The sequence below is a fragment of the Arabidopsis thaliana genome, chromosome 4 (genome assembly GCF_000001735.4).
Source record: "Arabidopsis thaliana chromosome 4, partial sequence".
Lineage (NCBI taxonomy): Eukaryota > Viridiplantae > Streptophyta > Magnoliopsida > Brassicales > Brassicaceae > Arabidopsis > Arabidopsis thaliana.
The window spans coordinates 17,914,476-17,935,342 of NC_003075.7; the positions used below are offsets into that span (position 1 = coordinate 17,914,476).

Below are 20,867 nucleotides of genomic sequence, written 5' to 3' on the forward strand. Positions count from 1 at the left end.
TGTATAAACACATACAAACATTGTTTAGCTACACAATATTCTACTAGCGTATTACTAATTGACAGTACAATAGTGAAATTGAAGAAGCATCAAAAATATACTTGCAATACATAGAAGGTTCAGTGTAACAAAGGGGTTATATTTGGGGACTAGCTAGAGAGACGGTGATAAAATTGTTGGACGTCTGTTTCAGAGTACACGGGAATATCCCAACGTCCACAAACGCAAATATGTTAAGATCTAGCTAGGCTTATGCATGTAAAACTGGCGGTAGAAAATCACGATAACATATCTCGTAGGCTTGACCAGATCAAGAAGCACCATCCAAAACTCGTCTGATGATCCCATGCTGTCTAGTGAGGTTGAACAGACAATATTGGGAAGTATACATAAGAGAAGCTGACTCGTGAGGTTGAATAGATAAAGTGTAACGTACTAGTGTTTTTTTGTTGTTGTTGTAATAGTACTGTTGATGGATTTTGATAACGTTCGTTAAATTATGTTTATGGATTTACTAGTTGGAAACGAGTTATTTTTATATGGAATCAAAGAACATCTTGTTAACGATGTTAAAAACCACTTAAATATTTTTTGTTAACTTTAAAACGGTGAATTTAAACGATAACATTATGTTAAATTGAGATTTAAATGATTTTTTTTCCTATGGGCTATTAAATTATAATTAATCAAATACAAAACGCTGAAAGGTAAGAATTAAGAATGAAAGAAACGCAGCGTTTCGTTTCGACAAAGTCCCCGGGTTCTGGGTTGGCCTTTTATCATTTTGAATCGCCGTGAGAAGTCGAATATGCGTTAGATGTCGTCGTCGCAGAACCTTGGTGGCGCCACCAGATGCGGCCGGGTGATTGGGCCATCTTTGGACAAGATCATAAAAAATGCCGCCTGGCGCAAGCACACCTTCCTTGTTTCCGCCTGTAAGTCTGTACTCGACAAGCTCGAAGCTCTCTCCGATTCTCCCGATCCTTCGTCGCCTCTCTTCGGTCTCACTACCTCCGATGCAGATGCCGTTCTTCAGCCACTCCTTCTCTCTCTTGATACCGGCTATGCTAAGGTTATTGAGCCTGCTCTCGATTGCTCTTTCAAGCTCTTCTCTCTCTCCCTCCTCCGGGGCGAGGTCTGCTCCTCGTCCCCTGATTCTCTTCTCTACAAGCTCATCCATGCGATCTGCAAGGTTTGCGGCATCGGCGAGGAGTCAATTGAGCTGGCGGTCCTTCGTGTCCTCCTCGCCGCCGTCAGATCTCCTCGCATCCTAATCCGTGGCGATTGTTTGCTCCATCTAGTCAGGACCTGCTACAATGTGTATCTCGGCGGATTCAACGGGACCAACCAGATCTGCGCTAAATCTGTGCTGGCTCAGATCATGCTCATCGTCTTCACCAGATCCGAGGCGAATTCCATGGATGCATCACTCAAAACGGTTAATGTCAACGACTTGCTTGCCATCACGGATAAGAATGTCAACGAAGGGAACTCTGTTCATATTTGTCAGGGATTCATTAACGACGTCATTACGGCCGGGGAAGCAGCTCCTCCTCCGGATTTCGCGCTAGTCCAACCACCAGAGGAAGGTGCTTCTTCAACTGAGGATGAAGGCACAGGCAGCAAGATCAGGGAAGACGGTTTCCTTCTCTTCAAAAATCTCTGTAAGTTGTCTATGAAGTTCTCGTCACAAGAGAACACCGACGATCAGATTCTTGTGAGAGGCAAGACTTTGTCTCTCGAGTTGCTCAAAGTCATCATTGATAACGGCGGCCCAATTTGGCTCTCTGACGAAAGGCAAGTTGTTTTATCTTTCATTTCACAGGTTAGTCTAGTCGTCTCTCAGTAGTAATGAACTCCAAGAGCTCACTCTCCCTCCCCAAAAAATATGCAGGTTTCTAAATGCCATCAAGCAGTTGCTCTGCTTGTCGCTGTTAAAGAATAGCGCACTTTCGGTTATGTCTATTTTTCAACTTCAGTGTGCTATCTTCACAACCTTACTACGGAAATATAGATCGGGTATGAAATCAGAAGTAGGTATATTCTTTCCGATGCTTGTCCTCCGGGTCCTTGAAAATGTTCTCCAGCCAAGTTTCGTGCAGAAAATGACCGTGCTCAGCTTACTCGAGAACATTTGCCACGACCCAAACCTAATCATTGACATATTTGTGAACTTTGACTGCGATGTGGAGTCTCCCAACATCTTCGAAAGGTATTGGAGTTTTTTTATTTAATATCTCCCCTAGATAGTTTTTTGGTTTCTTTTTCCGGAATAGTATTCCAGATGTTGTCAGATTACAGTTATTTAGCTGAAAGTGTTAGAGATCAGATCGAGCCACCAGGGTAGCGTACGCGGTTCATATTTGTATTCCATTAGTGGTGTTGTACTTTAATAAAGTGTATTAAAGCTCTTATAATTCTATCAGATGTTTGCAGGATTGTCAACGGTCTTCTGAAAACTGCTCTAGGGCCTCCTCCTGGTTCATCGACAATATTGTCCCCAGTCCAGGATATTACTTTTCGGCACGAATCTGTGAAGTGCTTGGTTAGCATTATTAAGGCAATGGGAACATGGATGGACCAACAATTGAGCGTGGGAGATTCACTTCTGCCTAAGAGCTTAGAAAATGAGGCACCTGCAAACAATCATTCAAACTCAAATGAAGAAGATGGGACGACTATAGATCATGACTTTCACCCAGATTTGAATCCAGAGTCATCAGACGCTGCAACTCTTGAACAGAGGAGGGCATACAAAATTGAACGCCAGGTCTTATGTTATTTTTTTTTGATGAAATGTGAATTTCTATTATAAAATGGAACATTGTTATTTACATATGCTCTGGGGAAAGGTGCTTCTATGACCAAAAAAATATTAAAAAGTTATAGCTACTACAACATACTAAGTAATTTAGAGGATGCTTAGGATAGATTAGACATATGAGAACCATTGAGCGAGCAGACGTCCACATCCTTTGCGGTAACGACGAGCTAAGAGAGTGTATATTATGCTCCAGGTCTTATATTGCATCATAAAAGAACTAAAATATTGTCCACCACATTCGATGATATTAGTAGAATTGTTTTTCTCTTCGGTCATGTTAATTGCCTTTATCATCTTTCTTGGTTTATGTGCAGAAAGGCGTCACTCTATTCAATAGAAAGCCGTCAAAGGGTATTGAGTTTCTTATCAGCTCTAAAAAGGTTGGCAACTCCCCGGATGAGGTGGTGTCGTTCCTGAGGAATACCACAGGCTTGAATGCAACCATGATTGGTGATTATTTGGGTGAAAGAGAGGATTTTCCAATGAAAGTTATGCATGCCTATGTGGACTCGTTTGATTTCAAGGAGATGAATTTTGGTGAGGCAATTAGGTTTTTCTTAAGGGGCTTCAGGCTTCCTGGGGAAGCACAGAAAATTGACCGCATAATGGAAAAGTTTGCTGAACGCTTTTGCAAATGCAATCCAAATTCATTCAGCAGTGCTGACACAGCATATGTTCTTGCATACTCTGTAATAATGCTTAACACTGATGCCCACAATATCATGGTTAAAGAGAAGGTTTGTCTTCTTGGCTGTCACAATTTATTCAATCCATGACTGATAGCTTTTGGAGTGTATGGGCATGTGTTAACTTTTTTGGCTATTTCTGTGCTCAGAAAATTGCTTTTGAAATATTCTAAATTGGAGATGCTTTTTGGTGTAAAGGTCTTTACAGTGTATTTAACGTCTGCTTTCTGGTTTATGACAATCAGATGACCAAGGCTGATTTTATCAGAAATAACCGAGGCATTGATGATGGCAAAGATCTCCCAGAAGAGTATCTTGGTGCGCTTTATGACCAAGTTGTCATAAATGAAATAAAGATGAGTTCTGATTCTTCAGCCCCAGAAAGCAGGCAGTCCAATGGCCTGAATAAACTACTGGGTCTGGACGGTATACTCAATCTGGTTTATTGGACACAGACGGAAGAAAAAGCGGTGGGGGCTAATGGTCTTCTTATAAAGGATATTCAAGAAAAGTTCAGGTCGAAGTCTGGAAAATCAGAGTAAGCTCGTTTACCTTAAGGTCTAGTGTGAAGAGATGCTTATGAGCGAGTCAGGTTACCTGCAACATTAGCGAACTAAGATGAAACCATCGTTTCCTTATACGTTAATAAACCATACTTCCCCTTAGTTTACCTTGTTCATTGTTTGTCTCTGAAATTGTGTATTCCTGAGAATTGAGAAACTATCTTTTTAAAAGGATTAATATTGACAAATACCGTGGACGGATGTTAGGATCTGTAATCATAACATTGATCTAATGAACTGGATTATTTTTTTGGTCTTGTAGATCAGCTTACCATGTAGTCACAGACGTTGCAATATTGCGTTTTATGGTTGAAGTTTCCTGGGGACCAATGCTTGCCGCATTCAGCGTGACACTTGATCAGAGTGATGACAGGCTTGCTGCAGTTGAATGCTTACGAGGCTTTCGGTATGCAGTTCATGTGACAGCAGTTATGGGTATGCAAACGCAAAGAGATGCATTTGTCACTTCCATGGCCAAGTTCACAAATCTCCATTGCGCAGGAGATATGAAGCAAAAGAATGTCGATGCTGTTAAAGTAAGTTTCTTACTTTCTTCATATTAAATTCGCTGTTCAGAATGAAAGGAGTTGTTCCTCTCTGTGTTTTCTTTCCTCGCATCTGATTTTTAATGTATACAGAGAGATGAAGCATTCTGAGGCATACTGACCTAAGTATATCATATGTTTCAATTTTCTGTTTCCACTGCTTTTAATGTCTTTCTCTAGTAGAAAGCTTCTCCTTCACTTGATGGAGAGAAGCATGTGTGATTCACCTCTTCATAACTTCATTATTGCTTCTTATGTTATTCAGGCCATAATTTCAATTGCCATTGAAGATGGTAATCACTTGCAAGATGCTTGGGAGCACATTTTGACTTGTCTTTCTAGAATAGAGCATTTGCAATTATTGGGCGAGGGTGCTCCAAGTGATGCATCTTATTTTGCTTCAACCGAGACCGAAGAGAAGAAAGCCTTGGGTTTTCCTAACTTGAAGAAAAAAGGAGCCCTCCAGAATCCGGTGATGATGGCTGTGGTTCGAGGGGGCTCATATGATAGCAGTACAATTGGACCAAATATGCCGGGGCTTGTGAAGCAGGACCAAATCAATAACTTCATTGCAAACTTGAATTTGCTTGACCAGATCGGGAGTTTTCAGTTGAATAATGTATATGCTCATAGCCAGCGGCTGAAGACTGAAGCCATAGTAGCATTTGTTAAAGCTCTATGCAAAGTCTCTATGTCAGAACTGCAGTCTCCTACGGATCCTCGAGTATTTAGCCTTACAAAATTAGTTGAGATCGCGTAAGAATTTCTTCTTTTGATACTCTCTTTAGAACACATAGAATGAGAAATGGACATATTGAATACATCTCATCTTGGCTACAGAACTGGATATCGAGTGAGCATCATGATAGTCTAATAAGATGTCAACATATCATTTACATATCTCTTTTCTTGCTGTACAGCCACTACAACATGAACCGCATCAGGCTAGTCTGGTCTCGCATATGGAGCATCCTGTCAGATTTTTTTGTATCTGTTGGCTTGTCAGAGAATCTTTCTGTTGCAATATTCGTTATGGACTCACTACGACAACTGTCTATGAAGTTCTTGGAACGTGAGGAGCTGGCTAATTACAACTTTCAGAATGAATTTCTTCGACCATTTGTCATTGTTATGCAAAAAAGCAGTTCTGCTGAAATAAGAGAACTAATAGTTCGGTGCATTTCTCAAATGGTACTCAGCCGTGTCAGTAATGTGAAATCAGGGTGGAAAAGTGTTTTCAAGGTACAGAATGTTTTCCTAGCATCTGCCTGTATGTGAATATACAGTATATGATTAAGGTTTAAGAGAAAAAACGTTCAACCCAGGATAGAGGATACTATGCTTAGTAGTTTATCTGCTCGTGTTTTGTTTTTTATAAGACACACTCTAGTGGTCGACATGTTTTACTGAGTGGCCAGTTTCCTTTCAGGTTTTCACAACTGCAGCAGCTGATGAAAGGAAGAACATTGTATTGTTGGCCTTTGAGACGATGGAAAAAATTGTCCGAGAGTACTTTTCATATATCACAGAGACGGAGGCAACAACCTTTACTGATTGTGTTCGATGCCTCATAACTTTTACAAACAGCACATTTACCAGCGATGTTAGCCTGAACGCTATCGCGTTTCTACGATTTTGTGCCCTAAAACTTGCAGACGGAGGCCTCGTGTGGAATGAGAAGGGTAGGTCCAGCAGTCCCAGTACTCCAGTAACAGATGACCATTCACCAAGTACCCAAAATTTTATGGATGCAGATGAGAATATTTCATATTGGGTTCCTTTGCTCACAGGTAATCTATTTTTAATAATACTTCTGTTTAAATGCGTCAACAAATTATGAGCATCTTACATTTTCCGAATTCACATATGCCATTGCTAATGTGTCCAACTTGGTTGAATTTGCATTCTAATCAAAATTCTGTTATATTCATTAATTACAGGATTGTCTAAGCTAACTTCTGATTCCAGATCAGCAATCCGTAAAAGCTCCTTGGAAGTGCTCTTTAATATTTTGAAGGATCATGGCCATATTTTTTCACGAACATTCTGGATCGGCGTTTTTAGTTCTGTTATATATCCTATATTTAACAGCGTCTGGGGCGAGAATGATCTGCTTTCTAAAGATGAACATAGTTCATTTCCATCTACATTTTCTTCACATCCTAGTGAAGTTTCTTGGGATGCTGAGACTTCAGCTATGGCGGCACAGTATCTGGTAGACCTATTTGTCAGTTTTTTTACTGTGATAAGGTCTCAACTTTCAAGTGTAGTATCCTTACTTGCTGGTCTTATAAGAAGTCCAGCTCAGGGTCCTACAGTAGCTGGGGTTGGCGCGTTGCTGCGGTTGGCAGACGAATTGGGTGACAGGTTCTCGGAAAATGAGTGGAAGGAGATTTTTTTGGCTGTGAACGAAGCTGCTTCATTGACATTGTCTAGTTTCATGAAAACACTGAGAACCATGGATGACATTCCAGATGAGGATACATTGTCTGATCAGGACTTTAGTAATGAAGATGACATCGACGAGGACAGCCTGCAAACTATGTCTTATGTTGTGGCAAGAACAAAAAGTCACATAACCGTCCAGCTGCAAGTTGTTCAGGTATGTACAAAATGTTATACGATGCATTGAGATGCCAAGTTGTCTAATAGCAACAAATGTGAAGTATGAAAATGTTAAAAATAACATATTGAAAAAGCCATACAAAATTGAATCTAGCAATGTTATAGTCTCTAATTTTGCCTTGCTCCAGAATAATGATCTAACTCCGTCTCTCACTACTGTATTTTCTCCTGTTTTCAGGTAGTGACGGATCTCTACCGAATCCATCAGCAGTCATTGTTGGCATCGCACGTTACTGTTATACTGGAGATACTCTCATCAATCTCATCACATGCCCACCAGTTAAATTCTGATTTGATATTGCAGAAGAAAGTGAGGAGAGCGTGCTCTATCCTGGAGCTCTCTGAACCTCCCATGCTTCATTTCGAAAATGACACGTTTCAGAACTACCTGGACATTCTTCAAGCCATAGTGACAAATAATCCAGGAGTGTCGTTGGAGCTAAACGTAGAGTCTCAGCTGATGACAGTGTGTATGCAAATACTGAAGATGTACCTGAAATGCACTTTGTTTCAGGGTGATGAGTTGGAAGAAACCAGGCAGCCCAAAAACTGGATTCTACCCATGGGAGCAGCCTCGAAGGAAGAAGCAGCAGCGAGATCTCCCCTAGTGGTTGCAGTGCTGAAGGCTCTGAGGGAACTGAAAAGAGATTCATTCAAGAGGTATGCACCGAATTTCTTCCCATTGTTGGTGGAGCTTGTGCGGAGCGAGCACAGCTCTTCACAAGTCCCACAAGTCTTAAGCACAGTGTTCCATACATGTATGGGTGCAATGATGGATGAATAATAGGGTGGTTATAAGTGGGTTTTGACATTCGAGCACCTGAAGGATATTGATTAACAAGCAGACACAAATCACTCTTTTCTTCTTTTGTTTTTTCTTCTCGACGGAGATGCGAGATTTACAGGTTTTGTGCTGTTGATTGATAGTGCTGATATAAAGTAATTGATTACTGTTTGTAGAAACTAAGAAAAGAATGGTGAGATTAGGAGGGTCATTGCATTTTGTCTGCAATGCCTATTTTCTTCCTTCCAGTCGTGATCAATGTGCATAATATACTCTCACACAGCTAAATGCGGTCCAAGTAAGGATTGTGAAGGATATATTATATAAAAAGAAAAAAGAAAAGAGAAGACAAAGATGAGCCACTCGTGGAAAGTCATTTATACCTCCTTGAAATGAAGTGATGATATCTAATGACTCCAAAGTCATAATAAAGTCACCGAAAGTGAATCATGATTTGAAGAAGATAAAGGAGTCAGGAGTGGAACTGCTTTCCTTGGTATGTCATTCCGAAGCGCCAATACGGAGGAGCCACATCATAAGAGGCAATGGTTTTGCCGCCTTTGAGAGTAACCTCGAAAGAGAGAGACTGTCCGATGAGATCGAGAGAGGAGTGCCAGTTCTGTCCCCAGTTTCTGGCCATTGGGATCCAAGCCGTTGTGTGGCCCTTCACTTTCACACCAACCACTTCCCCGTCGAGGCCCACATTGCTTATCAACACCTGGAAAAAGTGGGAGCTCCCGCTCAAGCTGAATCTCAACCCGCCTCTCCGCCCACACTTGACCCTCCTATACTGTATAGGTATCATCTCAGCTCTGGTTTCTGCGATCCCTGTGAAGGCGGCATGAGATAGTTCCAAGTGTTCCTTTGGGAAGTTGCACCAACCTCCGTAATCGGAGGAGAGTCCCGAATTGGGAGGACAGAAATCGGTGGCGGTGACCACCACGGAGGGGCTGCCTTGAAGACACCAACGGATGTGGTTCACGCACCGCACTTCTAGACAAGCTCCGCAGCTGCTTCCCCTGTTGAACAGCTTCCCGCTCAGGCCTGCGCTGTAGCCGGCAAAGCTGCTCTGCCTCAGATCTCCATACCCACAAGCGCCTCCTATCAGAACCAATTAGTCTAGTTAGTCCTGATGAAAGAAGAAAGAAAAATAGGGGGGAGAGAGAGAAAAGAGAACCAGTAGCGACGGAGGAGGAGCCGTCTCTGTCTCTAGAAAGCGTGGCTGTGGCTATCTTCCAGTCATCTTCGGCAGTGGCTTGAAAGAGGCGGCAGAGAATGAAGAAGAGGCACAATGCGAGTTGCTGAAGCCCAGAATCCATGAACAAGAAGTGTTGTTGGGATCCTCACAGTCAGTCACAGGTGGCAGACAAAAGTGATGCGTTTGAGAGAGTTTTGGGGGTTCCTTTTGATCATCAGGCTCCGCTTTTCAAGACTTGTGGGGATGCGACAAAAGATTGCTCTGACATGTTTTGACTTTGACAGTCCGTTTCAGACCAATTATAATAAAAAAACAAAAAAGGGAACAACTATACGTTTTCCAGGCCCATCTCATTCGGAGGCCCACTTTCAATACGACACAGAATCAAGACAAGAGACGCAAGACGAACTTCTTGAGCCCTTTTGTTAATTCAATGGGCCCTCACTAAGAAGCCCATAATAAAATAAAATAAGTTCTATTTTCAAACATTGTACTATTACTTTTTGTACCGGCCGTGTTTATTCAATTCTCGTATTTGTAAGAATTTATAAACAAAAAGCAATGATTAAAACATTTACAATGACATTATGACAATGAATTCGAATGTACTTTTCAAGTCACTCGTAAAAGAATATAAATTTTTTAAGAGATAACATAAGACTTTTAAATCGATAAGTGAATAACATAGAGTTTGTCATTTTAATACAAATCACTGCCGATAATTAGACTGAAATGGAAGAAAATCAGACGGAGACAATGATGTCCTTAAGGGGAAGAAGAGTGAAATGAGGTAGCGGTTTGAGGTGGATGAGAACATGTGTATACGATGATGACTCTTGTTTGATGGGACAACCGTGAGTCGACTTATCCAGCGTCCCATCTCTATAGACAAACACATTTTCGTCCTCTTCCATGCGACGCCACTTTCTGTTGTTATCTTTGGCACGTTGCAGCGGCATTCCCCTGCATCATCAACATTCATTATCCATCTAGATGTAAATGAGAAAGTGGGCATATATCCACGTGTGTACCTGACATGGAAGAGATCAGAGACATCAAGAAAGAAGGTCAGTGCGTCAATAAAAGCCTGGTAGGTGGTGATATGGAGGCCGTCGATGTGGGGATAGGGCAGCCTGGGCCTGGTGGTGGTGGTGGTGGGAGAAGAGAGGAAAACGTACTCTTTGAATCCTCCTCCTGCTCCGGTGGCCTGAGCGACGAAGCCCATGGTGGACATGATTGGTTCAAGCTCCTCGTGCGTCATAACAGGCTTGAAGGTTCTCGTGTGCCACAAGGCCAGTTTCCTCATACTGCACTCCTCCATCATCTCTCTCGAGATCCACAAGTGAGTGAGTGTAGGGATTATGGTTACAATTAGTTTGGTTTTTCTTTCTTTTGCCCTTGTTATTTCATTTATTCACCAAACTGCCATTCCTTTCTGCCACGTGGCCTTCTTCATCCCATTTGTGAGCAATTCAATTTAGTAATCCATTTGCTGCTCTGTAGTGGAAGTAGTTGTTGTTGTTGTTGCAGAAGAATCCGAATCCAATTCAATGAGTCTTCTTCGTCTTCTCCTCGTTGTTGTTGTTCTTCATCTTTCTGCGGTGGCCGGCGACGACGCCATCGTCTCCAGATTCCAGGAGTACCTCCGAATCAACACGGTTCAGCCCAACCCGGAATACTACAAAGCCGTTGACTTTATAATATCTCAGGCGAAACCACTGTCCCTCGAATCTCAGACGATCGAATTTGTAAAAGGAAAGCCGCTTCTCCTCCTCAAATGGGTTGGCTCCGACCCAACCCTACCTGCCTTTCTCCTCAACTCCCACACCGATGTCGTTCCCTTCGAGGACTCCAAGTGGACTCACCATCCGCTCCAAGCTCACATGGACCACCATGGCGACATCTATGCCAGGGGTTCCCAGGACATGAAGTGCGTCGGGATGCAGTACCTCGAGGCCATACGCAAGCTCCAGGCTTCTGGCTTCAAGCCACTCCGATCCGTCTATCTCTCCTTCGTCCCCGATGAAGAGATTGGCGGCCACGATGGCGCAGAGAAGTTTGCTGAATCCCAATTATTCAAGAGCTTGAACATCGCAATCGTGCTCGACGAAGGTAAACACTCTTCTGGATTTGATTCTTGATTATAACAGCCAAGCATCATCTTATACAACAAAGTGAATCAGGCCTGCCATCGCCTACTGAGAGTTACAGAGTATTCTATGGAGAGAGGAGTCCCTGGTGGCTGGTGATTAAGGCTAAAGGTCCACCTGGCCACGGTGCCAAGCTCTATGACAACTCTGCCATGGAGAATCTGCTCAAAAGCATTGAGAGTATTCGCAGATTCAGAGCTTCTCAGTTCGATCTTCTCAAAGCTGGTGGGATAGCTGAAGGCGATGTTGTCTCTGTGAACATGGCCTTCCTCAAGGCTGGCACACCTTCTCCAACTGTAACTACTTTTTTCTTCATTCATATTATGTATGATTCCAAAGTTGATGTCTTTATCTGAGAATCTGGCTCTTTCTTTATCCTCAAGGGTTTCGTAATGAATCTGCAACCATCTGAGGCAGAAGCTGGTTTCGACATTCGTGTTCCACCCAGCGTTGATGCTGAAGCACTCGAAAGACGTTTAGTGGAGGAATGGGCTCCAGCAGCACGAAACATGTCCTTTGAGGTAATTTCTTGGCCACCTGTATCTCTTTCTCAATGAATTTGAAGAAACTGTCCAGTCTTGAAGCCAAGTAGCAACACAAAGTCCCCTTTTTTTATGAACAAAGTCTACTCGACAACTTTAACTAATTAAGATGTTAGCTGGGGCAGTTCAAGCAGAAGCTTACGGGGAAGCAATTCCTTACAGCAGCAGATGATTCAAATCCTTGGTGGGGGCTCTTGGAAAATGCTGTTAAGGAAGCCGGAGGTAGGACCAGTAAGCCTGAGATTTTCCCTGCATCAACGGATGCTCGCTACTTTCGCAAGGCTGGCGTGCCTGCCTTTGGGTTCTCTCCCATATCAAACACCCCGAGTCTGCTTCATGACCACAATGAGGTACATACATGTTGATACTCACTTTGCTCATTGTTGGAGGATCATCATTCATGTTGTTTATCTGTGTTGCAGTATTTGGGTAAAGCTGAGTACTTGAAAGGCATTGAGGTGTATGTTTCAATCATCAAAGCTTATGCATCATATGAAAGCAAAAGTGGTTCACGAGATGAGTTATGAGGGTCTCAACACAGCCCATTCAAGTCTTCCTTTCGCAAATTTGTACAATCAATAAGATCTGAATCCATCCTGTGTTTGTTGTGGTAAATCAGAGACATCTTGTTCTTGTTGTGAGACAGTTGGCATTGGCAAATTGTATTATTCATTCCTGCTTTTTCAATGCTTCTTCTTTTTTCTCCTTGTGTTTCCTCGTCGTTGATGGGCCGTACAAATTAGGCCCATTAGCATGATCCAGTACGAAATCCATTTAATGTAAACCCAACCAGTCCTCCTATCTCTTCGTTCGTGACTCTCTCTGCTCTGCTCCCAAATGTTATCGTCCTCCGGAAGCTCCCTCTTATGGCGGAGCCGTACACATGTGCCTGCACCGCCGCCTCGGTCTTCGCCACCGCTTAAAGCTCTCTCCTTTCCCTTCTCTTCCAGTTTATGGTTTATTCACAGAACCACAATTTCTCCTCTTTCGTGTTCAGCTGAAAGTTCCTCGGAGATTGCCCTGGCGCAGAGCCAGCCTGCCCCTGATTTCAATCGTAAGTCCTCCATTGCTGCCTTTAAGATTATATAAATGATGCTTTCCGGTGAATTAAGGCATCTATTTTTTTTTTTGAAACCGCGTCTCTGTTTGTGTTGTGTAATGGGTTCTACTAGCCTGGTCGGAGTTCGCTCAAAATGTGTCTGGCGAATGGGACGGTTTCGGAGCAGATTTTACATGCGAAGGGCAACCGCTAGAACTACCTGAATCAGTGGTTCCAGAAGCCTTTAGAGAATGGGAAGTGAAGGTGTTCGATTGGCAGACGCAGTGTCCCACTCTTGCCCAGCCCAACTCACTATCCTTTCTTTACAAGTCCATCAAACTCCTCCCCACCGTTGGATGTGAAGCTGATGCAGCCACCCGTTACAGCATCGACCAGAGGATCATCGGGGGAGGCAAATCCTCTGCATTAGCCTTTTCGTATTCTGTCACTGGCTCCTATGTCGCTGTGTGGCCTTTGCGGAACAACCAGCTTGAGGTGGAGCATTGTCTGATCAATCCAAAGGACAAGGAGTCTCGTGTGAGGATTTTCCAGGTTGTCAGCTTAGCAGAGACCACCAACATGTCCTTGCAGAGTGTCAAAGTTTTCTGTGAGCAGTGGTACGGTCCGTTCAGAGATGGCGATCAGCTTGGAGGCTGTGCCATCCGTAGCTCCGGCTTTGCTGCTACACCTACCACTGCAGCTTCAGTGGTTACCGGTTCTTGGAGAGTTCTACTTGCTACCACTAGCTTTCACGCCTCTGATTTCGTGAGTTGGCGTCCTTACACTGTGTATTCAAGTGTGTACTTCCATTCGATGATTGCCGTAAGTTTGTTTATTTTGTGAGTATGTTCAGGGTTGTATACAACAAGTTACTGGCGAGAAGGTGATTGAGATTGTGAGAGAAGAAAATGATCTTTTATTGCTTCCGCAAGAGCTGTGGTGCTCACTCCAACAAGGCAAAGACCGCGAAAGAGTATTTTCAGTAGGATGGGTCTTTGAGCCAGGCCATGCTATCACATCCAGCTGCGTCTTCTCTAGCGATTCTAAGCTAAAGGTAACCAATAATCTTCTTTGTTGACAACTACATACTCTTCTCCTTGCAACTTGTGGTCATTATTCTATCTCTTTTACTTTGCGCAGGAGGTAACAATGGGGAGAGAGACTGCTCTATCAGATGTATGATCAATAATCGTTTAAATCTCCACAGATCATTCTTATAATTTTCTTTGTAGGATGTGTGCACATAAGTCAAATTACAATAATCTCATATGACTTCCTATACTGATGTTTGATTCAGTTTATCTGTTAATAATACATATCAGTTCGTTTTAGAATGCAGAGCCTTTGTTGATTCAATCTTTACCGGGAAGGATCCAGACCATGGGAACCATATTTCTGCAGAGCTTTGTAGCTTTTGCATATCTTCGTTCAGCTCTATCAAAAACGACTGTTTCACGTACACCGATGTATAGACTTGTCAGTTTGGGAAAGAATTTGATGGAATTTACCTTGAAAAAGTGAGAAAGGCTTAACCTGTACATAATCGTGAGATTGCTTGCTTCTCACTGCGAGACGGCATTGTTCCTGATGCTCATGTTTATGCTTTTCCTCATTGTTCTTCCAACAATGCCTTTCTGCATCATAGCTACAAACTCCCCGTAGTCAATCCTTCCATCCTGAAACAAGAAGAAAAAAATGATCCCTGGCCTTTGACCATGTACTCTCCAAGCCAGAGGATATGTATGCATAAGTCACTCACATTGTCTTGGTCGACTTCCTTGATCACATCTTCTAGAAAGACATCACTCATTCCCTGTTCAGCACATGCGTGCTGTAGCTCATCGATAGTGATGTAACCGCTCCCATCTTTGTCAAAGTACCTGAAGGCTGACAGAAGATGTTCTTCACGCTCTAATTTGTTCAGATGGATTGTTGCAGCAATGAATTCACCATAATCTATGGTCCCACTCTTGTCAATATCTGCCTGGTAAATCACAGTCACAGATTAATACTAAACATACTGATTTCAAGCAGGTACTCACACAGATCAGATCAGAGCAAAGTGCTTACAGCCTCCATAAGGTCACGAATCTCAGTATCCTTGAGGGTTGAACCATATCTTCGCAACCCGGCTTTCAGCTCGTCAAACGTAATCGCTCCACTGTTATCCGTGTCCATTGCTTTGAACATTTCCTTCAGTCCAGCAATTTCTTCCTCCGAGAGACTCTCAGCTATTACCTGAATCACAGCAGAAGACATTTATGGAAAATTGTTCACAATAAAGGCCAAAAGGCTTGCGGCCGGGGGCTTACCCGTAAAGCCATCTGCTTTAGTTTATTCATCGCAGAGAACTGTTTAAGACGAGAAAGCACAGCAGGATCTAGTGCTCTGTCTGGCGCAACTCCATTTTCACAGATCCAAGGATGGCCTGCAAAATTCTAAATAAGCTAGCAGATACACTAATTCAGGACCTGAAATAGGAGCAACTGGTTAGACTTACGCAATACTTGATGAGCTGTCAGTCGCTCAGAGGGCCGGGAACATAGCATGCCACGGATCAAGTTTTTTGCAGAGTCGGATATTAGGGGCCAAGGGTCGGAGTCAAAGTCAATATGTCCCTTCAGCACTGCATCAAATATCCCTTGCTGTGTTTCTGGAGTTGAAGCAAAACAAATATTTAAGAATCTTTTACCTTGGAAGCCTAATCACAGTTGTTTCATTTGGGTGCATACCTGCCCAGAACGGAGGGACTCCGCTCACCAATATGTACAGTATGACCCCTGCGGTCCACACATCAGCCTCGGGTCCGTAGTGCTTGAGCAGAACCTCAGGAGCAACATAATACGGACTTCCAACCACATCCTCGAATATTTGACCTGAAAGTTGCAGATGATGTAGCAAGTGTGAAATTCTGACTGAAGATGTTGCAAATGATGCAGCTGATGTTATCACCTGGTTTGAAGAACACGGAAAGCCCAAAATCAATGGCTTTGAGAGAGAAGTCGTCGTCCTTGTTAACCAACAAGAAATTTTCGGGCTTTAGATCTCTATGCATGACACCAAGCGAATGGCAAGCCTCAACAACACCAACGATGATCTTTATCAGCTCAGCTGCTTTTCTCTCGCTGTAATGTCCTCTCTGGATAATTCTGTCAAACAATTCCCCACCTGAGCAAAGCTCCATCACGATGTGAACATACAATGGATCCTCGTAAGCACCTTTAATGGTGACAATGTTCTTGTAGCCAGCCAGATGGTGCATGATTTGAATTTCCCTGCGTACGTCTTCCACATCTTCCTTTGATATCAACTTTCGTTTTGTTATAGACTTGCATGCGTATTCACGCCCTGTTGAGATCTCTTTGCACATGTAAGTCGTCCCAAACTGTCCTTGACCTAGTTTGTGTCCCAACGAGTAGAGATCTCGGATGCTTGGGGTCTTTTGACCAAGAACATAGCAGGCTTGGTTCCCACCGCTGTGCTTCATTGTGGCTTCTTCCTGGGGGCGTCTTTTGCCAGTTTGTGTGCTGAAACAAATCGTTGAAAGACAAAATGTATTAGAAGTGGTTTGGCTTGTAAAGAATTGCCCATCAAACAAATCCCTTACCAAGTTAGTTCACCTCCCCTTCCAAATTAGTTTGCCATCAGAGGAAAACAGAGCAAGTCCCATAGCAAGATCTGAAACATTATACGAATTTAGCATAAAGAAATCGCAATAATAAGGAGAGACATCAAAACAGGGGAATTAGAGGAAGAGATGGATGTGTACCAGACAAAGATGATAAGAATGGATGAAAATTAAGTCAGATTGGTGCAGATCCGATGATACACATTGTTGAACATGGTTTTGCAATATTCTCGCCAACGTCTCCACATCCTGACTAAAAATAACAAAAGAAGAAGATATCTTTGATTAATAGTCATCAACAGATCTGTCTCTTTAATTAGAATATTCTAAAAATGCAGGGGAACTCCACAAGGCTCTTTTCTTAGGCCTACTTCACATGAGACAAATCAAGACCTCCAATTGGTCGCATCGGAACAAACCTTTAATGATCCCATGGCCTCAGATTCTAGTTGACGGGTTATACCAGAGAAGATGGGTCGAGTGCCTTGATTGGCTACTCGCCAAAGATGTAATAAAAGTTACTTCTTTGAAGCAACACGCATTATTTAGTACATGTTTGAAGAGATATGTACACTAGCAATAGAGAAGCCAAAACAAGTGGGACGAAGAAAAACTGCATAGAATGATTTGCATTCGTATAAGTTACCCACAAGATAATCACTAATAAAACAACTGAAATATATTTAACCCTGACCCTTTCAAGGGGTTCCCATAACTTCTAAGCCAATCAGCCAGGTCACCAGAGCTTCCTTGCTGTTAAAGTTAACCCCACCGCTCGACAAACTCATCCATAAATAACAATACAACCTAACAGCTGCTAGAAGGAGGCTGCATGCGGTCCAAAATCTTCTTTTCCTTTCATCTGCTTGTGAAACCCGGTTAGCACAGAACTGTAAGCAATGGTTAAGATGTAAATGATGCTGGTTGGAGAAGTACATGTTTTGCATCAGGAATTTCGAATTCCAAGCTGCATTACAGAATCTGGCCCAACCAGGAATACACGTCTTGTTGTCTGGATTCGAAACACCACTACTCCTTTATATGCTGTTCGAGGCACACCATCCTACACAATCAAAGGGGTACAAAAAAAGTGACCCATTTGGACCTACAATTATTGAAGATTATAGTTCAATCATCTCAAATTTACCTTCCATTCTTCAAATATACCAAATTCCCCTGCAATGCGTTCAAACTCTACTTGGTCTTTATACCGGATACGAACATCATCCTTTATGTTTTGAGCCTTTAAGACAAGGTCAGAACCTTGAATTGGTCGTGCTTGTCTCACTAAGCCAGAAAAGTACTTGGTATAGTTTCCCTTTGATAGACATGAGAGAACAGGTTAAAAACTACATTTCTCCACTCAAAACATGCAAAATGGTATAAAAAAAAAAGGCCGGAGTTCTGTAAATGTTACCTCTGTCAGGTATCCCAGGTCCTTTGCTTTCCAGTCAACCTTTATGAATGAAATAGGAAACCAGTGAAAACTAGTGATGCAACAAAAGGGGGTAAAAAACACACTTACGCTTACCGTCACATCGTTTAGCTTTATAGGTTCCAGATACTGACTGAAAAACTGTCCCAAACTAGACCCCTGCCAAATTAATATAACAAGGTTATGGATAAGTATGAAATGCAAAAATATATTATGTGGTATTGACTGTCTACATCCATGTGTCGGGAAACTATAGGACGAAGCTGCAATAATACATTTTTCATACAGAAAGCAGAAGTCATATGCAGCGAACATAGGTCAATTTAACAGCATTACAAAAACAGACTTGTAAAACTATGATATATAGGATAGCATAATCGGGTACTAACATGTTCACCAAAATTGTATGTTCTACAGACTTCCGGTCGAATGAATTGGCGGCCTTTATGGTTTTCCTTTAGTCTCAGCCAATCATCCCAGTAAGTGGATATTTGTTAAGAAAAGTCTTAGAAACGTCAAACTATTTTTTTTTTTAGAATTTAAGAAGCGTCAAACTATAGTCATCGAGATTGAAAGAAAAAAAAGCATATAAGGATATGCCTTTGGCCACTTTGGTGATAACTCATCCCAAGTCGATCTCTTGAGCATCCACCCAAGGCCAGGAAAAAAATCTGATCGGTATAGCGCATCTGCAGATTATTTTAGCTCGCATGAGCTAGACATAATGAGGTATTGAAAGAACAGGCAAGAGAGGAAGCAAGGTAAAGAAGAAGAAGAAGAAGAATCTTACAGGGATCATGCACAAACTGCTTCTGTCCATTATCATTCCATGATGAAGCAGCCATAATGGTTCTAACACATGTTTGGACCAGAAAAGAATGAGAAACAGTAATAAAAACATTTGTATACTCTGTGGAAACTTATACTATAAGAGTCTAGCTTCAGTAGGTAACATACTTATCCCTATCCATGAGACTAGCTGCAGCCTCAAAGTAATCAAAGAAGTCTGGAGCAATTTCCATATCATCTGTTAAAGAGACAAGATAACCTCTCTTAAGCAATACTCCACAAGGTAAAGACAGCCCCTCTTAAACAATACAACAGCAAGGTACGATGAGTGTGAAAGGTTAAAAAGCGCCACCTTCTAGTATAATCACTCGACTAAATTTGTGTTTGTAAAACAACTGGTCCAGTGCCCACTTGTAGTGACCTGTATTAAAAAGTGTTTCAGTAATGGAGCTGGAGGGACGCAGAGAAAAGAGAAACCAGTCCTTACGTGCAATCTTGTAGTACGCAGTCAGTTCGCCAGGCCTTTCAGTGACCACTGGTTCAAAATCCAAGTGCTGAAAAGGGGAAAACGAGCCTTCATCCTCATTTATCTACTTGAACAGTGAGGAGAAAAATCACGCTAGATTAAATTACCTGCATATATGTTAATTGATTATAGCTCAATGACTTGCTCTTGACAGCTTGATCAGATCCATCCTGTCAGAAAATATGTCGTTGGAAAAGACCATGGTTAGTAATTCGTTGAATATAAAACAGTCTAAGAGACCACCACCCTGCAAATTAAGTACCTGAGATATAAATAGAGGATATTTTGAAGCAACGGGAGTTTGATATCTGTATAAAAAAAGAAATAGCCATTAGATAGTTCAATCAAAATGTGGTATAAGAATTAAATCAGTATAGTATCTCACGTTAAAACTGATTTAACAGTCCTTTCAAGATAGTCTGCACGACTGCAGGCCATAACCACTACAGCAGCCACAGGCATCTGCTAAATAAAAAACAAGAAACAGGTTAGATGTATATATATAGCAAGTGATAGCAGTTACAAATACGAAGAAAGGCATCTTCTTATCCAGACCTGTCCACCTTGAGTGAGTTTTGCTATTCCTTTTTCTGGAGGAAGAAAATAAGCATTAGTAGAAAAACTAATAAAAAGAAAGCAAGAAAATGAGTTTTACAGGTGATAGTAAGGCACTTTCAAACGTCTGGATTAGATCCTTAAGCTGCACAAGTTCTTCGTCCTGGCGGTTCTTCATATCTACAAGACACTCAGAAATCAATGTATAAGTCTTCTACTCCATTTAGAAAGTTAATTTTGTATAGTATTCAATAGGTTCCAAGAACCATGGTCATCTAGGATTCCACAAGTCCCAATGAGGAAAGAAGAAGGGGATATACCTTCGAGGGCAACAATCCGCGACTGTTTGATGCTAACTTCATCTATGAGGCCTCGCATTTGACTAGTGCAATGGTTCTCAGATTCGATCTGGAGAAACAAATGAAAGGCTGTGTATAGATCTTCATCACACACCAGGAAAAAATCGAAATACCAAAGGCAATGATATGGTGTAATAGTGCAGATAGTGTCTTCTTCTTGAAAGTAGTTCATGGGCTTGTAAAGAGCCAAAAAATGGGATTTCAAAAGGAACTAGTAGCAATGGTCTAAAGACAAAAGGCAGTGGTAAAAGTAGAAACTCACAGCGGAACTGAGGCGATCTGCATACTGTGATTGCGTCTGGAAAAGCCTCATCTAGAGAAGAGAAGAGAGGATAATTACAGACAGATTTAGGTTGCAGCGATGGAATCAATTTCAGTTTCAACTTCAAAAAGCGAGATCATCGGATATAGATTGACCTGGATGTAGATGAACATGAAAGCTGCCGGGATGAGAAGAAATCTCAAGTCACACGAGATCCTCGCCATATCGACGACAAACAACCAGATCAAAACCGGTGGATCTTCTGGTGTTTGCCGCCGGGAGGGAGCTAGCTAATAAGGAAGTTGTTTGAAACGGCGTCGTGCGTTATAACAAAAACGGTACCGTTTCCCAGTAAAA

At 42.1% G+C, this 20,867-nt stretch overlaps 7 protein-coding genes and 1 long non-coding RNA gene across 17 annotated transcripts; 4 read left to right on the plus strand and 4 right to left on the minus strand.

Annotated features, from left to right (window-relative positions):
* The first annotated feature begins 730 nt into the window (after positions 1 to 730).
* On the plus strand, positions 731 to 8,257 carry AT4G38200 (SEC7-like guanine nucleotide exchange family protein). 2 transcript variants are annotated; one of them, NM_119981.4, is made up of 11 exons: positions 731 to 1,797; positions 1,895 to 2,212; positions 2,437 to 2,770; positions 3,139 to 3,561; positions 3,756 to 4,048; positions 4,336 to 4,609; positions 4,884 to 5,374; positions 5,539 to 5,860; positions 6,048 to 6,408; positions 6,559 to 7,220; positions 7,422 to 8,257. In NM_119981.4, exons 1-11 carry the CDS (start codon positions 818 to 820, stop codon positions 8,025 to 8,027), a joined length of 5,064 nt encoding a protein of 1,687 aa, NP_195533.2. In that variant the 5' UTR covers positions 731 to 817; the 3' UTR covers positions 8,028 to 8,257. The 2 variants fall into 2 exon arrangements, with proteins under 2 accessions (NP_195533.2, NP_001328040.1); NM_001342484.1 differs by having other exon boundaries at positions 763 to 1,797; positions 2,427 to 2,770.
* Positions 8,258 to 8,280: 23 nt separating this feature from the next.
* EXPA20 (expansin A20) lies at positions 8,281 to 9,498 on the minus strand. Its single transcript, NM_119982.2, has 2 exons — positions 9,205 to 9,498; positions 8,281 to 9,128 (listed from the first exon to the last, which is right to left on the minus strand). Exons 1-2 carry the CDS (start codon positions 9,344 to 9,346, stop codon positions 8,500 to 8,502), a joined length of 771 nt encoding a protein of 256 aa, NP_195534.1. The 5' UTR covers positions 9,347 to 9,498; the 3' UTR covers positions 8,281 to 8,499.
* On the plus strand, positions 8,438 to 9,777 carry AT4G38215. Its single transcript, NR_142405.1, has one exon. It is a non-coding gene; the product is annotated as an other RNA (long non-coding RNA).
* A 131-nt stretch (positions 9,778 to 9,908) lies between these two features.
* AT4G38213 (tubulin-tyrosine ligase) lies at positions 9,909 to 10,697 on the minus strand. The gene is made up of 2 exons (NM_001342485.1): positions 10,257 to 10,697; positions 9,909 to 10,188 (listed from the first exon to the last, which is right to left on the minus strand). Exons 1-2 carry the CDS (start codon positions 10,547 to 10,549, stop codon positions 9,969 to 9,971), a joined length of 513 nt encoding a protein of 170 aa, NP_001328996.1. The 5' UTR covers positions 10,550 to 10,697; the 3' UTR covers positions 9,909 to 9,968.
* A 7-nt stretch (positions 10,698 to 10,704) lies between these two features.
* Positions 10,705 to 12,713, plus strand: AQI (Peptidase M20/M25/M40 family protein). 2 transcript variants are annotated; one of them, NM_119983.3, is made up of 5 exons: positions 10,705 to 11,337; positions 11,409 to 11,671; positions 11,759 to 11,896; positions 12,043 to 12,267; positions 12,340 to 12,713. In NM_119983.3, the coding sequence occupies exons 1-5, from the start codon at positions 10,776 to 10,778 to the stop codon at positions 12,442 to 12,444; spliced, it is 1,293 nt and encodes a 430-aa protein (NP_568036.2). In that variant the 5' UTR covers positions 10,705 to 10,775; the 3' UTR covers positions 12,445 to 12,713. The 2 variants fall into 2 exon arrangements, with proteins under 2 accessions (NP_568036.2, NP_849516.1); NM_179185.1 differs by having other exon boundaries at positions 12,034 to 12,267; positions 12,340 to 12,622.
* A 9-nt stretch (positions 12,714 to 12,722) lies between these two features.
* AT4G38225 (glycerol kinase) lies at positions 12,723 to 14,426 on the plus strand. 3 transcript variants are annotated; one of them, NM_202976.3, is made up of 5 exons: positions 12,723 to 12,971; positions 13,090 to 13,721; positions 13,810 to 14,010; positions 14,097 to 14,132; positions 14,296 to 14,426. In NM_202976.3, exons 1-5 carry the CDS (start codon positions 12,755 to 12,757, stop codon positions 14,305 to 14,307), a joined length of 1,098 nt encoding a protein of 365 aa, NP_974705.1. In that variant the 5' UTR covers positions 12,723 to 12,754; the 3' UTR covers positions 14,308 to 14,426. The 3 variants fall into 3 exon arrangements, with proteins under 3 accessions (NP_974705.1, NP_568037.1, NP_974704.1); NM_119984.2 differs by lacking the exon at positions 14,296 to 14,426 and having other exon boundaries at positions 14,097 to 14,288; NM_202975.2 differs by lacking the exon at positions 14,296 to 14,426 and having other exon boundaries at positions 12,747 to 12,971; positions 13,090 to 14,010; positions 14,097 to 14,287.
* Positions 14,202 to 17,036, minus strand: CPK26 (calcium-dependent protein kinase 26; the record flags this gene model as incomplete). Of its 4 annotated transcripts, NM_001204021.1 has the most annotated exons (11): positions 17,004 to 17,036; positions 16,726 to 16,837; positions 16,564 to 16,634; positions 15,909 to 16,483; positions 15,689 to 15,832; positions 15,457 to 15,609; positions 15,269 to 15,384; positions 15,027 to 15,194; positions 14,716 to 14,940; positions 14,490 to 14,632; positions 14,342 to 14,403 (listed from the first exon to the last, which is right to left on the minus strand). In NM_001204021.1, exons 4-10 carry the CDS (start codon positions 16,441 to 16,443, stop codon positions 14,519 to 14,521), a joined length of 1,455 nt encoding a protein of 484 aa, NP_001190950.1. In that variant the 5' UTR covers positions 16,444 to 16,483; positions 16,564 to 16,634; positions 16,726 to 16,837; positions 17,004 to 17,036. The 4 variants fall into 4 exon arrangements, with proteins under 4 accessions (NP_195536.2, NP_001190950.1, NP_001190949.1 ...); NM_119985.2 differs by lacking the exons at positions 16,726 to 16,837; positions 17,004 to 17,036 and having other exon boundaries at positions 14,202 to 14,403; positions 15,909 to 16,105; positions 16,176 to 16,483; positions 16,564 to 16,707; NM_001204020.2 differs by having other exon boundaries at positions 16,577 to 16,634; positions 16,726 to 17,027.
* A 58-nt stretch (positions 17,037 to 17,094) lies between these two features.
* Positions 17,095 to 20,850, minus strand: CGL1 (alpha-1,3-mannosyl-glycoprotein beta-1,2-N-acetylglucosaminyltransferase). 3 transcript variants are annotated; one of them, NM_119986.3, is made up of 19 exons: positions 20,666 to 20,850; positions 20,511 to 20,561; positions 20,210 to 20,297; positions 20,007 to 20,069; positions 19,890 to 19,924; positions 19,720 to 19,796; positions 19,597 to 19,642; positions 19,442 to 19,504; positions 19,296 to 19,362; positions 19,161 to 19,229; positions 18,977 to 19,046; positions 18,810 to 18,871; positions 18,618 to 18,708; positions 18,409 to 18,502; positions 18,116 to 18,178; positions 18,002 to 18,040; positions 17,732 to 17,902; positions 17,521 to 17,647; positions 17,095 to 17,446 (listed from the first exon to the last, which is right to left on the minus strand). In NM_119986.3, the coding sequence occupies exons 1-18, from the start codon at positions 20,732 to 20,734 to the stop codon at positions 17,531 to 17,533; spliced, it is 1,335 nt and encodes a 444-aa protein (NP_195537.2). In that variant the 5' UTR covers positions 20,735 to 20,850; the 3' UTR covers positions 17,095 to 17,446; positions 17,521 to 17,530. The 3 variants fall into 3 exon arrangements, with proteins under 3 accessions (NP_195537.2, NP_849517.1, NP_001190951.1); NM_001204022.1 differs by having other exon boundaries at positions 17,111 to 17,446; positions 18,409 to 18,481; positions 18,630 to 18,708; positions 20,666 to 20,826; NM_179186.1 differs by having other exon boundaries at positions 17,095 to 17,647.
* Between the last annotated feature and the right edge of the window lie 17 nt (positions 20,851 to 20,867).

What these genes read in the sequence shown, in the direction of transcription:
- AT4G38225 (NM_202976.3), top strand. Translation starts at nt 12,755, where the DNA reads ATGTTATCGTCCTCCGGAAGCTCCCTCTTATGGCGGAGCCGTACACAT. An exon ending in GCCTGCCCCTGATTTCAATC is followed by an intron (nt 12,972 to 13,089) that starts GTAAGTCCTCCA and finishes GGGTTCTACTAG; the next exon opens with CCTGGTCGGAGTTCGCTCAA. An exon ending in CTAGCGATTCTAAGCTAAAG is followed by an intron (nt 14,011 to 14,096) that starts GTAACCAATAAT and finishes TACTTTGCGCAG; the next exon opens with GAGGTAACAATGGGGAGAGA.
- AT4G38200 (NM_119981.4), top strand. Translation starts at nt 818, where the DNA reads ATGTCGTCGTCGCAGAACCTTGGTGGCGCCACCAGATGCGGCCGGGTG. An exon ending in TCGAAGTCTGGAAAATCAGA is followed by an intron (nt 4,049 to 4,335) that starts GTAAGCTCGTTT and finishes TTGGTCTTGTAG; the next exon opens with ATCAGCTTACCATGTAGTCA. An exon ending in AGAATGTCGATGCTGTTAAA is followed by an intron (nt 4,610 to 4,883) that starts GTAAGTTTCTTA and finishes TATGTTATTCAG; the next exon opens with GCCATAATTTCAATTGCCAT.
- AT4G38213 (NM_001342485.1), bottom strand. Translation starts at nt 10,549, where the DNA reads ATGATGGAGGAGTGCAGTATGAGGAAACTGGCCTTGTGGCACACGAGA. An exon ending in TCTGATCTCTTCCATGTCAG is followed by an intron (nt 10,189 to 10,256) that starts GTACACACGTGG and finishes TTGATGATGCAG; the next exon opens with GGGAATGCCGCTGCAACGTG.
- EXPA20 (NM_119982.2), bottom strand. Translation starts at nt 9,346, where the DNA reads ATGGATTCTGGGCTTCAGCAACTCGCATTGTGCCTCTTCTTCATTCTC. An exon ending in CTCCTCCTCCGTCGCTACTG is followed by an intron (nt 9,129 to 9,204) that starts GTTCTCTTTTCT and finishes TGGTTCTGATAG; the next exon opens with GAGGCGCTTGTGGGTATGGA.
- AQI (NM_179185.1), top strand. Translation starts at nt 10,776, where the DNA reads ATGAGTCTTCTTCGTCTTCTCCTCGTTGTTGTTGTTCTTCATCTTTCT. An exon ending in CGCAATCGTGCTCGACGAAG is followed by an intron (nt 11,338 to 11,408) that starts GTAAACACTCTT and finishes AAAGTGAATCAG; the next exon opens with GCCTGCCATCGCCTACTGAG. An exon ending in TGCTTCATGACCACAATGAG is followed by an intron (nt 12,268 to 12,339) that starts GTACATACATGT and finishes TCTGTGTTGCAG; the next exon opens with TATTTGGGTAAAGCTGAGTA.
- CGL1 (NM_119986.3), bottom strand. Translation starts at nt 20,734, where the DNA reads ATGGCGAGGATCTCGTGTGACTTGAGATTTCTTCTCATCCCGGCAGCT. An exon ending in CATACAATTTTGGTGAACAT is followed by an intron (nt 18,179 to 18,408) that starts GTTAGTACCCGA and finishes TTAATTTGGCAG; the next exon opens with GGGTCTAGTTTGGGACAGTT. An exon ending in TAAAGCTAAACGATGTGACG is followed by an intron (nt 18,041 to 18,115) that starts GTAAGCGTAAGT and finishes TCATTCATAAAG; the next exon opens with GTTGACTGGAAAGCAAAGGA.